General features: G+C 48.7%; 1 protein-coding gene across 4 annotated transcripts in view; it reads right to left on the bottom strand.

Moving 5' to 3' along the window:
* The window catches only part of LOC119167684 (uncharacterized), a 276,153-nt gene that overhangs the window by 218,725 nt on the left and 44,135 nt on the right, over positions 1–13,293 (bottom strand). For all 4 annotated transcript variants that reach the window (XM_075865901.1, XM_037419204.2, XM_075865903.1 and 1 more), the window contains one exon: positions 197–300. In XM_075865901.1, coding sequence (XP_075722016.1) covers positions 197–300 — 104 coding nt within the window. The remainder of the gene's footprint in view (positions 1–196; positions 301–13,293) is intronic.

Raw genomic sequence — 13,293 nt, 5'->3', positions numbered from 1 at the left:
TTTTTATTAATCATTTATTTATTTGCATCTACATAAAATTTTCTCTCACAGACAATGCTGATTTTTCCCTCCCAACCAATGATGCTACCACCAGTGCTGACGCCGACACTGAAATTTCTGAGAAACAAAAGAGCTCTGCAGCCCAGGTGGGTGTCATTATTAAGGTCAACTGGAAAAAACATTATTGTACACTCACCAGTTTCTGCCCACTGCTTGTGTGGTAGTAGACGTCTGCCAGTATACGGCCACTGTTCGGCATACCAAGGTTAGAAGCCCTCATAACTACTTCCCTCAGGAAGCCTGTGGCAAGAGTAAGACAGAAAGGCTAGTCTTCAGCAGACTACAAGAAAGTCAAGAACCACTGAGTACTCATCTGTGGCGTGCATCTTATGGAAGCAATTAATATATTTCCCAACTTTTAGAAAAGAAGGATAAGTGAGCATAAATAGTGCAAAATGTTTACAATATAATTTTTGTTCATACTGAGGTAAACTCATAATGTCAGACAAGAACCTGTCAACAGTTCCATTATAATGTAACACTGCATAACTCTCCTGCGATGCACCAATCGCTGTTATCTAAGAGATGTAAGTGAAACAAAATATAAGTTTCGTAAAGCATTTTGTTGTGTAAGAAAGTGCACAACTTGGAAAGTAAAAAACACTGGTGCAAAAGAGATGTGAATATAAGACAAGCACTAACTTTTGTTTTTCGCTTATTCTGAAACTATAACATTTACAACGAGGTAAGAGATGAATATCGCATACCATCTAACAATTAGGTTACCATAAAGGCCACCAAGATCTCAAACACTACACAAGGTTCCTACTCATTTGCATGACAAATACGCAAAGGTTTGCAAGGAACTTCAAGACTATGCATGTGAATTTTTGAGGACTACAGTGTCTGTTAAAAAAACAATGAACACATGCTAAGGGGAGGATGGATGCTTGAAATAACTACACGTCTTCTCGCTTGCTTTATTACAAGTGCCAGTTAAAATAATCAGCATAACATTCAAATAATCAATGCCAAGCTATTTATTCCCTTTGCCAAACATTCAATCCAAGTGCCAAAATATTTAATTCGAGCACCAAGACAATAAGCCGCATTCCAGTGAGTTTAATTAATCCAATTGCCAACAGCTTTGATACAAGTGCCACTTAGTGTAATCCATGCACAAGAAACACATGGTTTGCCACTTTATAAAGCCTAAATGTTGGAATAATGTAAAAATGAAGAGACATGAACTTTTCACTCGCTTATACATGCTAAGGATTATGAAAGAAGGAGCAGCACTATTTTCCCCTAACATTTGGTGTCACAGCTCAAAATCAAAAACAACAGTGTATAATAAATACACTTACGAGTACTAAATGTATTCACTCATAACTCATGTTGGTTTATGCTTCATCCCTACTGCATTATTTCAGCTAATCATATACACCACTGATTGCATAAGGTAGAAACTCACGTCTTCTGCTCAGTAGACGGCATTTACCTACTTCTTCACAGAGGCATTCGCATTCGTCTGCTCAGCCTACTGAGAACGATGGTGAACGACAAATGATATTCATCCGTTCTTGAAATCAGAAATAACCATTTAAACAACTAACATTGCCTTTATTTGGGTTCATGGGGAATTAAGTTTTTTATAAAGCCATCAAAAAGTGCTCCTGTTTTCATGTACAAGACAATACTAATATTGCTAAAGCGTGTCTGTCTGAACACGCATATTTTCAGAGGGGAATATTTGCAGATAACAAGAGAAGTTTTCTTGATGTCATGGCTGGGCACAAATCAAGACCACACTTTAAAGGGCCAGTCAACAGGCTCTGATTTCTTTTTACACCCCCCAAACAAGCTCGGGAATTCGTAGAGTGTATTGCAGTGGTCACGTATCCTCAGTATTAAACAGCTGCGCGCCGCTCAGAGCCTCTATTTTGAAAAACAATTCATGCGCTTGTTTCCTACGCCTGACCAATGCTCCTTCCACGTGCAGTGACGCCAACTTGGAGATTGGCGACGTGACGTGGCACGCAGCTCACTGATTGGTCTAAACCAAGCCTTGACAAACATTAGTGACAGTTCCTGTTCCCCCCCCCCCCAGCTACGACAGAGCTATTTAATCATACGAGTTGCAAAACTTCCTTTAGGCTCCATGTATCGAAGTACAGACACGTCACTGGCCCAGTTTTTGGGAGTGAGCAGAGTGTCGCGCCACCTGTTGACATGCACATCTAGTATTAAAAGCATTATTTGTGTTTTGTGTTACTGCTCTCAGATGGCGCGACATTCTCCTCCCGAAAAAACGGGCCAACTTCACGTCCAGGTTTTGGAACGCAGTTTTGCTGCAAATCGTTGGCTGCAAATCGAGCGACTGGGCTGGGGTGAAGCATCGGCACCGGGTAAACAGTAAACAACCAGGCATCGCAGCAAGCGGAGGTGCGTTGCCACTGATGAAGTTTGCCTAGGACGTCAATTGCTGACGTCTAGTCACGTTGACAAAGTAGGCGAAGTCATGAGGATGGGCTACCCCTCCTTCTTTCCTCTGAAGGGGAAGGTTGGCGAGGCCGCGTGAAAATCTGAAACCAGCTGAAAGCGATTGATTGATTGATATGTAGGGTTTAACGTCCCAAAACCACCATATGATTATGAGAGACGCCGTAGCTCCGGAAGTTTTGACCACCTGGGGTTCTTTAACGTGCGCCCAAGTATGAGCACACGGGCCTACAACATTTCCGCCTCCATCGGAAATGCAGCCGCCGCAGCCGGGATTCGATCCCGCGATCTGTGGGTCAGCAGCCGTTTACCTTAGCCACTACACCACCGTGGCGGGGCCAGCTGAAAGCGATGCTCAAGCCCCTCTAACTTCCATAATATAGCACAGGTTCGCTAAATTCTTGCGGCAGCATTTTCATGAAGTAAAGTGCACATATTTCTATCAATTACAGTTTTAGGACCTTGAGGTTGCTTACTGGCCCCTTAAGGAAACAGACCAACTTCGTCAAAAATACAGCAGAGTATCGGTGGTCGACAGAGCTATAATTGTGGACGTCTACAGGTGTGGTGGCGACCTTAAGAAACTGGCCGACGCACTAGGCATGAACATAAAAACAGCAAGACTAATTCGCACTATCAACAGAAAAGCATCAAAGCATGGTGGTTGTTCATAAAGGAAGTTTGGAGATGACGTGAGTACTTTGAGACGAATCGTCGACGAAAACTGTACATTTACAATAAGGCAGATAAAGGTGGCTCTGGAGGAAGAAACGCCAAGAGTAAGAGTCAGTGCAAGCACAGCTGATCGCTTGCTAGATGCCCACAGCTACTTGGTGAAGCTGGTGACGCAGATGGAGACCCACAGACTGCAATCGCGACAATATGTGATGTTTATTGGCGCAGGTGCCATTTTATGGCCAAAGAGTGCCAATGCATGGTTAAGAGTGTGAACAATGGTTATGTTAAGCGGCTGTATAGAGGCCTAAAATTTTTCGCCCTCTAGGTGGGTAAGAAATATACTGTATTTACTTGTGTATTGAACCCACCTTTTTTTCAGAAAAGTTGATGCGAATTTGGGGGAAAGGTTCATTACGCAGAAGAAAAAAGAGTTACGGAAGTTAAAATTTTTTCACGTGACGGCTTTGCTTGTTTTTACTTGAGAAATGCATGACAAATTTTTTTTGTAGCCAAAAGCTTTATTTTGTTTCATCCCATAACGAAAGCGTACAAATCGACACTGAATTGTCGTCCAGCCACTCGGTTTCCATGCTACAGTGCATGCTGTTCGTAAGTTTCATAATCCACCGTGTAGCTAGCGTACCAGACGAATGCGCCCTACACAGCAGGTGTCCCAAAAAATTTCACAATGACAAACCCGAGAACAAAAACACACCGTCGGATAATGGCAGATAAACGTTGCGGTAGATGTTGCAGATGCACGGCGCGTCCTCGTTGCTATTGTGCTTCGCATGGCCTCTGAGATGGCGGGCCCACGGCGTGTTTCCGCGCGCTCACTATTTCGAAAGCCATGTGCTTTGTTTTTGTGCCGCTATGCTTGTGTGGCACTATCCGCAAAGAGGTTTCTTCTTCATTCGACTGATGGCGCTTAGCCGCAGAAGGCACGACTTTCAAATTTTGTTTAACGTCGTCTGCGCTCGCACTGCTTGCAACTGTTTAGCATGGTTGCCAAACAATGTTCTGGCTCTTGCTGCGCTGTTCTTTTGTGATATAATGGCTTGATTAAACATTGTTTCAATGGTCAATGGCACTGGCTATCATACCGAAATAAAATGAGCAGATACTTTAGATAGATAAGAACCAAGGTGGGGGATGGGTTCATTATGCAAGTGGGTTCAATACGCGAGTAAGTATGGTAAGTATTAAAATAATGAGAATGACATAGAATGTGTGCATTGCAAATGAGCAAAGAACGGTTGTGATAATTGAATCATGAAGAGATGGGCAATAGTACGGTTGCCTCCTTAAAGTGTTTGTGGCCAAAGGCAGAGAGGCCAGTGCTTCATATAACGTAGCCACCGCAATAGCAACCTCTGTTCAGAGGTGATGCTGCGGATGATAACCAGAGTACATAACGTGAAACCAATGAATATCGTTTAAAAACCAGCAGAGTGAATTGAGTTAAAAAGTGGAGCTTTAGAAATGAACAACATTGCTGGATAAAGAGGCATTTGCTCTCGGTGCAGTAATGGAAAATGCTTTTTTCTGGTTGAGTCTAGTTCACTGTATTGTATCAAAATATAAAGCACGACCAGTGGTTTCCCACATTTCTCACAGATTGGTAGATTATCCCTGGACAGAAGGTATGAATGTGTACTGTAAGTGCATCCAACTCTAAGCCTTATAAGTGTAACTTCTGTGTGGCGCGAGTTGCAGCTTGGTAACGTGTAGTTTATTTTTTGTGTGTGTATCCTATGTGCTCTGTCAATAAGCTCAGAGCTTTCGTCTAAGGAAAGGTTTGAAGTCAAGCACATGGATAACTACGACCATATTGGTGGCATTTTCATTGGCGGATGCAGCTAGCTGGTCCGCCAACATGTTTCCTTGTATCTTCCGATGCCCTGGCACCAAGCACACAACGACATGTTTTGAAGTGTGCAAACTGCACACAGAAAAAGGGCAAGGTTTTTGTGTCTTTTCTGGGTTTTGAGGGCTTTTACAATGCTCAGGGAGTCTGTGTATATTACTGCACTTAGTAAATTTAGTTGTTTTATATGTTTTACGGTTGCAAGTATCACATAAGTTTCTGCTGTGAAGATGCTAGAGTTAGGATGCAGAATGCAAACATCTGTAAAAGATGGACCGACCACAGTGTAGAACACAGACGTGCAGGTCTTTGAGGCATCTGTGGAAAATTCAGATGAGTATTTATGCTGAAGTTCGAGGAAGTGCATATGAATATGTGCAATAGGTTCATCCTTGGCAACCTCAACAAATTATATATCGCAATCTATGAGCTACCACTGCCATAACAGAACATATGCAGTGGAAGCAGCCAAACAGTGTTCAAAAAGCACGCCCAATTCTTCAGCTTAGACCCCTCACAGGAAGTGTGTAGGGCTGTCTATTGGCAGGGCAGTTGCAGAGAGGATAGAACTGAACATATCGCTGATAGTGTAGTGTAAGGAGTTGTTTGTTGTTTGCGTTCACTTTGATGGAATACACAAAAGATAGGTAGGACTTCTGGAGATGTAATGACCACTCATTCAAGTCAACATTGTGGGCGTGCTGACACCCCCTGTAAAGTTGTTTGTGGTGCTTGGCGGATGTGTCTCGCCCAAAAGCCGCATTTTAAGTTACAACCGCCAGGCGGTAGGTGGCGTTGTATTCAGGAAGAGTTGGCCACCACTATCGTCATCATCATCATGGGGTAGCGCCAACCGTGACCCCTGGCGGAAGCAAGGCTTGGTGGCGGGCGAGAGTTGTGTGTGGTTCTGTTCTGTGCGTGGCGGTTGTTGAGAATGATTGTCTCTAGCGTGGGTTCTTGGTGCGTGGTACCGCGGCCTGCGCGCCGGGGGGCCCACGTGGTAAGTCAAGCGTTGACGCCGCCGCCTTTGTCATGTTATTGTATGTTGGTCGTGTGAAGAAGAAGATGTGCCTGCAGCGAGCAGCATCGCCAACGCCCCTCTCGGCTCGTGCTCTCTCGGCTCGTGCTTCGGTTCGTTGCTGTGCTGATCGCTGGACGGTTGTTCACGCTGTCTCGTCGCTGTCTTAAACGACTCATAAACCTCCTCGCATTTGGTGGAAGGTGCTGTTAATCCCCGTCGCTACACCCTGGAGCTTCGAAGCCGCACGCTACCACCTGTCATGACTGCCAACGCCACTACATCGACGCCTTCGCTCCAGTTCAACTGCCCTGGCCATCCTACGCTACGGGAGCCGAAGGTCTTCAGCGGTGCAGATGGGACCGACGTCGAAGACTGGCTCGAGCACTACGAACTGGTGAGCGCCAACAATAAATGGGATGAAGCCGACAAGCTGGGCCACGTGATATTTTATCTCACTGGCGTCGCTGAATTGTGGTTTAATAACCACAAACACAACATCCCCACATGGAGCGTCTTCAAGACGTCATGTGCTCAAGTGTTCGGTCGGCCGGCTGTCCGCAAGCAGAGGGCAGAACAGCGCCTGCGCGTCCGCTCTCAGCAGACTGGCGAGACCTTTACCAGCTATATTGAGGACGTCGTCGACCTTTGTCGACGTGTGAATGACACCATGCCCGAATCTGACAAGGTCAAAAACATCCTGAAGGGCATCGACGACGGCGCATTTCAAATGCTCTTGGCACGGAATCCAAGCACAGTTTCTGAAGTCGTCAGCTTGTGTGAGAGCTACGACGAGTTGAAAAAGCAACGCACTCTGACTAGGCAGCCTCAGCCTGGTGGTGAGTCGCTGTCCAGTTTCGACTCCATGCCGGACAATTCATCATTGCTTCAGCAAGTCCGAGCCTTCGTCCGTGAGGAAGTCGCCCGCCAACTTTCCCTAGTGCCCTTTACTCACGAGACCACCACCCGTCTACCTGCCCCGCTTCGCACTGCTATATCGGAAGAGGTTGCACAAGCTGTTCCTCTTACGCACTACGAGCCACCTCTACCTAGCCGTGGTCACTGCCCGGGTGGCGCACAGCCGGTAGGCGCTCCTGTCGCCTATCCGCCAGCCGTTCAGCCTGTGGCCGCGCCCCTAACGTATGCAGCGCAGCCCGTGGCTCCTCCTGTCGCCTTTTCGCAAGAGATGCAGCCCGTAGCCGCGCCGCTCACATATGCAGACGCTGTACGTAGGCTCCCGCAACCACCCTACACCACGCGCTCACAGCCCGCACACCCGGCTGCTTATACTGCACCTTGGGCGGCAGCACCAGTCGCCAATCCCTGGAGGACGCCCGATAACCGACCGATTTGCTACGCTTGCTTCACTCCCGGACACGTTGCTCGCTACTGCCGCCGTCGACCTCAGACGTTCGGCAACTATGCCCGGTCGTCGCATCCCGGCAGCCAACCCTTCATCCAATACGGGCCCGTCTCGCCACCTCGTTATGCGCCTACTGACCACCTTGACTTCCAGCCGCAACGCGCACCCTCTCCTCGTCGGCGATTGCCCTCCCCCATGCATCGCCGGCCCGGACCCTCCGACCAGGAAAACTAAGCAACGCAGTTCAAGAGGCAAGAACTGCGCCGTTTTCAAACTGTCTAAGCCCTCGCTCCTCTCCTGCTAACGTGGTCGCAGTAACTGTTGAAGGTTATTGTACTTTCGCCCTTGTGGACACTGGCGCCGCTGTTTCTGTTATTGCCGCTAATCTCTGCCGTTTATTACGCAAAGTAACGACGCCACTTTCCGGACTGTCGCTTCACACCGCAAGCGCACAGCAAGTAACGCCTCTCGCAGCCTGTACTGCAAGAATCTCCATCGAAGGCATTCTTTACATCGTGGAGTTTATTGTTCTTCCTGTCTGTTCGCATGACGTCATCCTCGGGTGGGACTTTCTATCCCGCCACAATGCCGTCATAGACTGCGCACGCGCCGAAGTTGAGTTTTCACCCTTGTGTGATGTCCCATTACTAGACGCTCCTTATCAGCCGCCAAAGTTGCTCGTTCATGAAGATACCGATATTCCGCCTGGGAATTTCGCCCTTGTTCCCATTTCATGCAACGCCTACACTGACGCTACAGTTCTTTTTATGCCTTCCGATATCTTCAAATGTCGTCGAGCTTTGCCGCTGCCTTTCGCAACAATTGACCTTGCCGTCGGAAGAAGCAACATGTTCGTAAGCAATCTGCTTTCCACACCTGTCACATTGCTTGCGGGGGAATGTCTCGGCCGCGTGCAGGATCTCGACCCTTCGTTTTTGTTTGATGTCCCGGACGACTACTGCGACCACCCAAAAGCACTGTCGGCACTCGGGGAGTCGTCCAATGATACGTTTTCCAGCGCCATCGCCGACACTCTCACTCCCACCGAACATGCCGACCTGCTGGATCTTCTGCATGAGTTCAGGAGTTCGTTCAATGTGTCGCAACCTCAACTGGGCCGCACATCACAAGTCAAACATCATGTTGACACCGGCCTACACCAGCCACTGCGTCAAAGACCATACCGTGTCTCCGCTGAAGAGCGCCGCGTCATCAACGATCAAGTCGAAGATATGCTTCGTAGAGACGTCATTCGACCATCTCACAGTCCCTGGGCATCTCCCGTCGTCCTGGTGCGTAAGAAAGACGGATCTATCCGATTTTACGTGGACTATCGTCGTTTGAATAAGATAACCCGCAAGGACGTCTATCCTTTGCCGCGCATTGATGACGCCATTGACACCCTTCACGGAGCGGAATTTTTCTCGTCGCTACATTTGCGGTCTGGCTACTGGCAGGTCCCAATGGCAGAAGCCGATCGCCAAAAAACGGCATTTATTACACCAGACGGACTATATGAATTTAACGTCATGCCCTTTGGCCTTTGTAACGCGCCTGCCACGTTTGAACGTCTTATGAATAATACGCTACGTGGCCTCAAATGGAATATGTGCCTCTGTTACCTCGACGATGTCGTGGTTTTTTCCCATGACTTTCCTACGCACCTCCTTCGTCTCAGGCACGTTTTGAGTTGTCTGACCAACGCTGGTCTGCAGCAAAACTTCGAGCAGTTGCAGAATTTCCCAAGCCGACGACCATGAAAGAACTTCGCAGTTTTGTAGGCCTATGCTCCTATTTCCGGCGCTTTGTTCGCAATTTTGCATCTATCATGTCACCGTTAACCCAGCTTCTTCGCGGTGACGTGAACCTCAACTCCTGGTCCCCTGCATGTGACGTTGCCTTCACTACTCTGCGCCGTCTGCTCACTTCCCCGCCTATTCTTCGCCACTTCGACCCGACGGCTCCTACCGAAGTGCACACCGACGCCAGCGGCGTCGGGCTAGGCGCGGTCCTCGCTCAACGAAAGCCCGGCTATTCAGAATACGTTGTAGCCTACGCTAGCCGCACTCTGACGAAAGCCGAAACTAATTACAGCGTGACAGAAAAAGAGTGTTTGGCTCTGGTGTGGGCACTTGGAAAGTTCCGGCCGTACTTATACGGCCGCCCGTTCGATCTAGTAACTGATCACCACGCGCTTTGCTGGCTCTCCACGTTGAAAGACCCTTCTGGCCGCCTTGCGCGATGGGCACTCCGCATCCAGGAGTACGACATTCGCGTCGTATACCGCTGCGGACGCAAACACTCTGACGCTGATGCTCTGTCCCGCTCACCTTTACCACCAGATCAGACGTGCGGAAACACTTGCCTCCAGACCTTGTCATCACTAAATCTCGACTCGATTGCCACTGAACAACGCCGTGACCCGTGGATCGCCTCTCTTATCGAATATTTATCTGGCACGCCCAACCTTCCAGTATCTCCATCCCTCCGACGTCAAGCTTTCCATTTCGCCATCCGCGATCAACTTCTTCATCGACGCAACTACGCTCCCGATGGCCGCCGGTGGTTGCTGGTCATTCCACGCACTTTACGATCGCAAGTATGTGCCTCCCTTCACGACGATCCGCAATGTGGCCACGCCGGAGTGTTCAAAACATATGAACGCCTTCGCCATCGCTACTACTGGCGCGGCATGTACAATTTTGTACGTAAATTCGTGCAGTGCTGTCCTGACTGCCAGCGACGTAAATCAACACGGCCACGTGCGACTGGCGCATTGCAGCCACTTCGATGCCCTGCCAAGCCATTTGATCGCGTCGGCGTTGACCTCTACGGTCCCCTTCCATTGACACCAGATGGTAATCGGTGGATTATAGTGGCGGTTGACCACCTGTCACGCTACGCCGAAACAGCCGCTTTGCCGAGAGCTACAGCTCAGGATGTCGCCTCTTTCATTTTGCAACGCTTTATCCTTCGACATGGTGCACCTCGAGAGCTCCTTAGTGACAGAGGCCGCGCTTTCCTTTCCGAGGTCGTCGAAACTCTGCTTTCGGAATGCCACGTCATTCATCGGAAAACAACAGCATACCACCCGCAGACTAACGGACTAACGGAACGGTTCAACCGCATGCTAGGTGATATGCTCTCAATGTACGTGGCATCTGATCATAGCAACTGGGACCGTGTTCTCCCATACGTCACGTTCGCGTATAACACCGCAATACAAACCACCACGGGATTCTCACCTTTCTTTCTTCTTTACGGACGCGAGCCTTCCCATACAATTGATACCCTACTTCCTTACCGTCCTGATGCTTCCGAGTGTCCACCTATCTCCGATGCTGCTAGACAAGCCGAAGAGTGCCGCCAGCTCGCCCGTGCGTTCACCTCGGAAGAGCAACAACGCCAGAAAGAAACCCGTAGCACCTCTCTTCCGGATCCCAGCTATGCCCCAGGGTCTCTTGTGTGGCTTGCCATCCCATACCAAACACCGGGACTCTCCTCGAAACTTGTCCCCCAGTACGAGGGGCCTTACACCGTTTTGGAGAAAACATCTCCGGTTAATTTTCTAATTGAACCAGTTTCCCGATCGGACGACATGCGCCGGCGTGCACGTGACATCGTCCATGTTTCCCGACTGAAACCGTACCATGAGCCTCTGCCTGAAACTTCTTAAGTCGCCAGGATGGCTCCTTTTTCAGCGGGGGCGATTGTGAAGAAGAAGATGTGCCTGCAGCGAGCAGCATCGCCAACGCCCGGCTCTCTCGGCTCGTGCTTCGGTTCGTTGCTGTGCCGATCGCTGGACGGTTGTTCACGCTGTCTCGTCGCTGTCTTAAACGACTCATAAACCTCCTCACAGTCGTGTTATCGTGTTCGTCATATTGTGTACGGATGTCCTAGTGGTAATCTCAATTGATGTATAGATTCGGCGGACGATATCGTCGTTGTATATTAGTTAGATAAATGTGTGTGTATTGTCTTTGGTTTGTTCCGACCATGTCTACTGTGTTCTTTCACTCCAAGAGCATGGCGCTCGCCAATTCGAGACCCCACACTGGGGCCCAACGTGGGTCTCTTGGTGTGTCGAACGACAGTTTTTCTGGTTCCGTGCAGGCTTTTGTTAGAGCCGGGGTAGAGTAGCCCTAGGGGGACTTCTTTGCTAGCGTCGGCGGTGTTCTCTGTTGAGAAGCGAGGAGATCGTTTTGTGACGCGTTTGAATTTGTCGGCAGGTTGAGTTAGTATTTTTTTTGCTCGCAAGTGTTGTTCTTTACTGTTGGTGTTAGTTTTCAAAACCGTTGTTGAATTGAGACGAGAGCCATGCGGTCTGCATCCTCGGGGGAGCAAGGCCTAGAGCACGTGGTTTGTAGGCCAGACCCTAAGCAAGTGAGTACGGAAGCCTCGTGGGTGGTCCGATTTTCTGTAAAATGCTTCTTCAATCTCTTTGGGCTCGGGGAGCTGGGCGTCGTTGCTGTTTTCTATTGCAGCGCGACCACAGGGTGTCGTGACATCGCCCGAGGCAGTGGACGCCGATCTCTCGGTAAGGTGCTGTGTGCGGCAAGCGATAGGGCCACCTCACAGAGTGGATACCTATTGAAAAAAAACGTCCACCATAGCAATGATGGATTCCGCTATCCACCATTCGGGTAAATTACGGTGGTGAAACCTGCCACCTTCAAATTCCAAACTGAGCACACTGACCACTACGCCAAGCCGATAGTTGGCTACTTCGGTGTTAAAGGAGTAGTCTACTCACAACTTCACTGCTTAACTTCATTTTTGTTTGCCATTTACTCGAGATGGATGGGATCTGCACCTGCTACTAACATTTACACTATTCATATCACAAACAACTGCTGCCTGTAACGATTGCCACTGCGATAATGGCAACAGCGCTATGTTTTTGTTAGAATTTACAACCGCAAGAAAAATAACAACTGAGTGAACTGAGCAGCAGGTAGAGTTTATCAGCGGTTACTGCCAAGTTTATTTTCTGTTTCTCGCTCCTTTCAAAGGTCATTATCTCTTCAGGCTTTATTTATGGAGCTTCTATGCTCATTTGATAGATACGCCCACACAATTGATTATGATGTTTTTCACGGACCGCACAGCACAGTCGCGCCAGCGCACCACTGTTGCTCTGTCGTGAGGAGCAACTACGTAACGGCTTGGCCAAAACAAGTGCGCCAGAAACATCATGCTATCATATTGGTTCAGTAAGCATACAAATTGATGAGTCTGTGTTCTTGCATAAGAGCCAGTGAAGTGCCAGCGAGTGCGACCGGCAGCTGTCGGTGAGAGGTGGCGTACATTTGTTGGAAATGCTGCAAGCGCGTCGCATCGATGTTTGTCGCCTCTTGCGCGGACACCATACGGAATAAAAAAAATGGCCCCGTATCTGCATGTAATCTACAAATGTCGTCGAAAGACGATAGTCTTGCGTGTGGAGAGAGTGAACAAGATATTTATTTGATGTTCTGCGCAAAAAAATCGGTGAATGATATTTTGGAGGCGCTGCGTTAAAGTGCCTCGAGCGTTCAGCGAAGGCGAACGAGCGCATCAAGTCACGTCACACGTGAGACATAAGCGCCATCTGGCAGTTGTCTTAGAAAGCAAAACGCGTGGCTCTAAGACGGGTGTGCGCTAACATCTCAGAGGTGATAAGGTGTAGAACGCAAGGCGACGGGTAGGTGCCACCACGGTTTCGTTTGAGCAAAGCGTTGGAAACACTCGCCTTTCCGTGCAAGCGTTGCATGGTCAGCGCAGTGTGATAAGTGCTACGGTTCTTAAAATTACTTATGTATGCCTTTTCTAGTAAGAGACGCGCATGCAGAACATAAAAGTGTTGTTATGATGCCTCAGACATGC

The sequence above is a fragment of the Rhipicephalus microplus genome, chromosome 6 (genome assembly GCF_043290135.1).
Source record: "Rhipicephalus microplus isolate Deutch F79 chromosome 6, USDA_Rmic, whole genome shotgun sequence".
NCBI classification, from domain to species: domain Eukaryota; kingdom Metazoa; phylum Arthropoda; class Arachnida; order Ixodida; family Ixodidae; genus Rhipicephalus; species Rhipicephalus microplus.
Note: the sequence above shows the minus strand (reverse complement) of the source record. Positions and strands in the feature narration are given on the sequence as shown.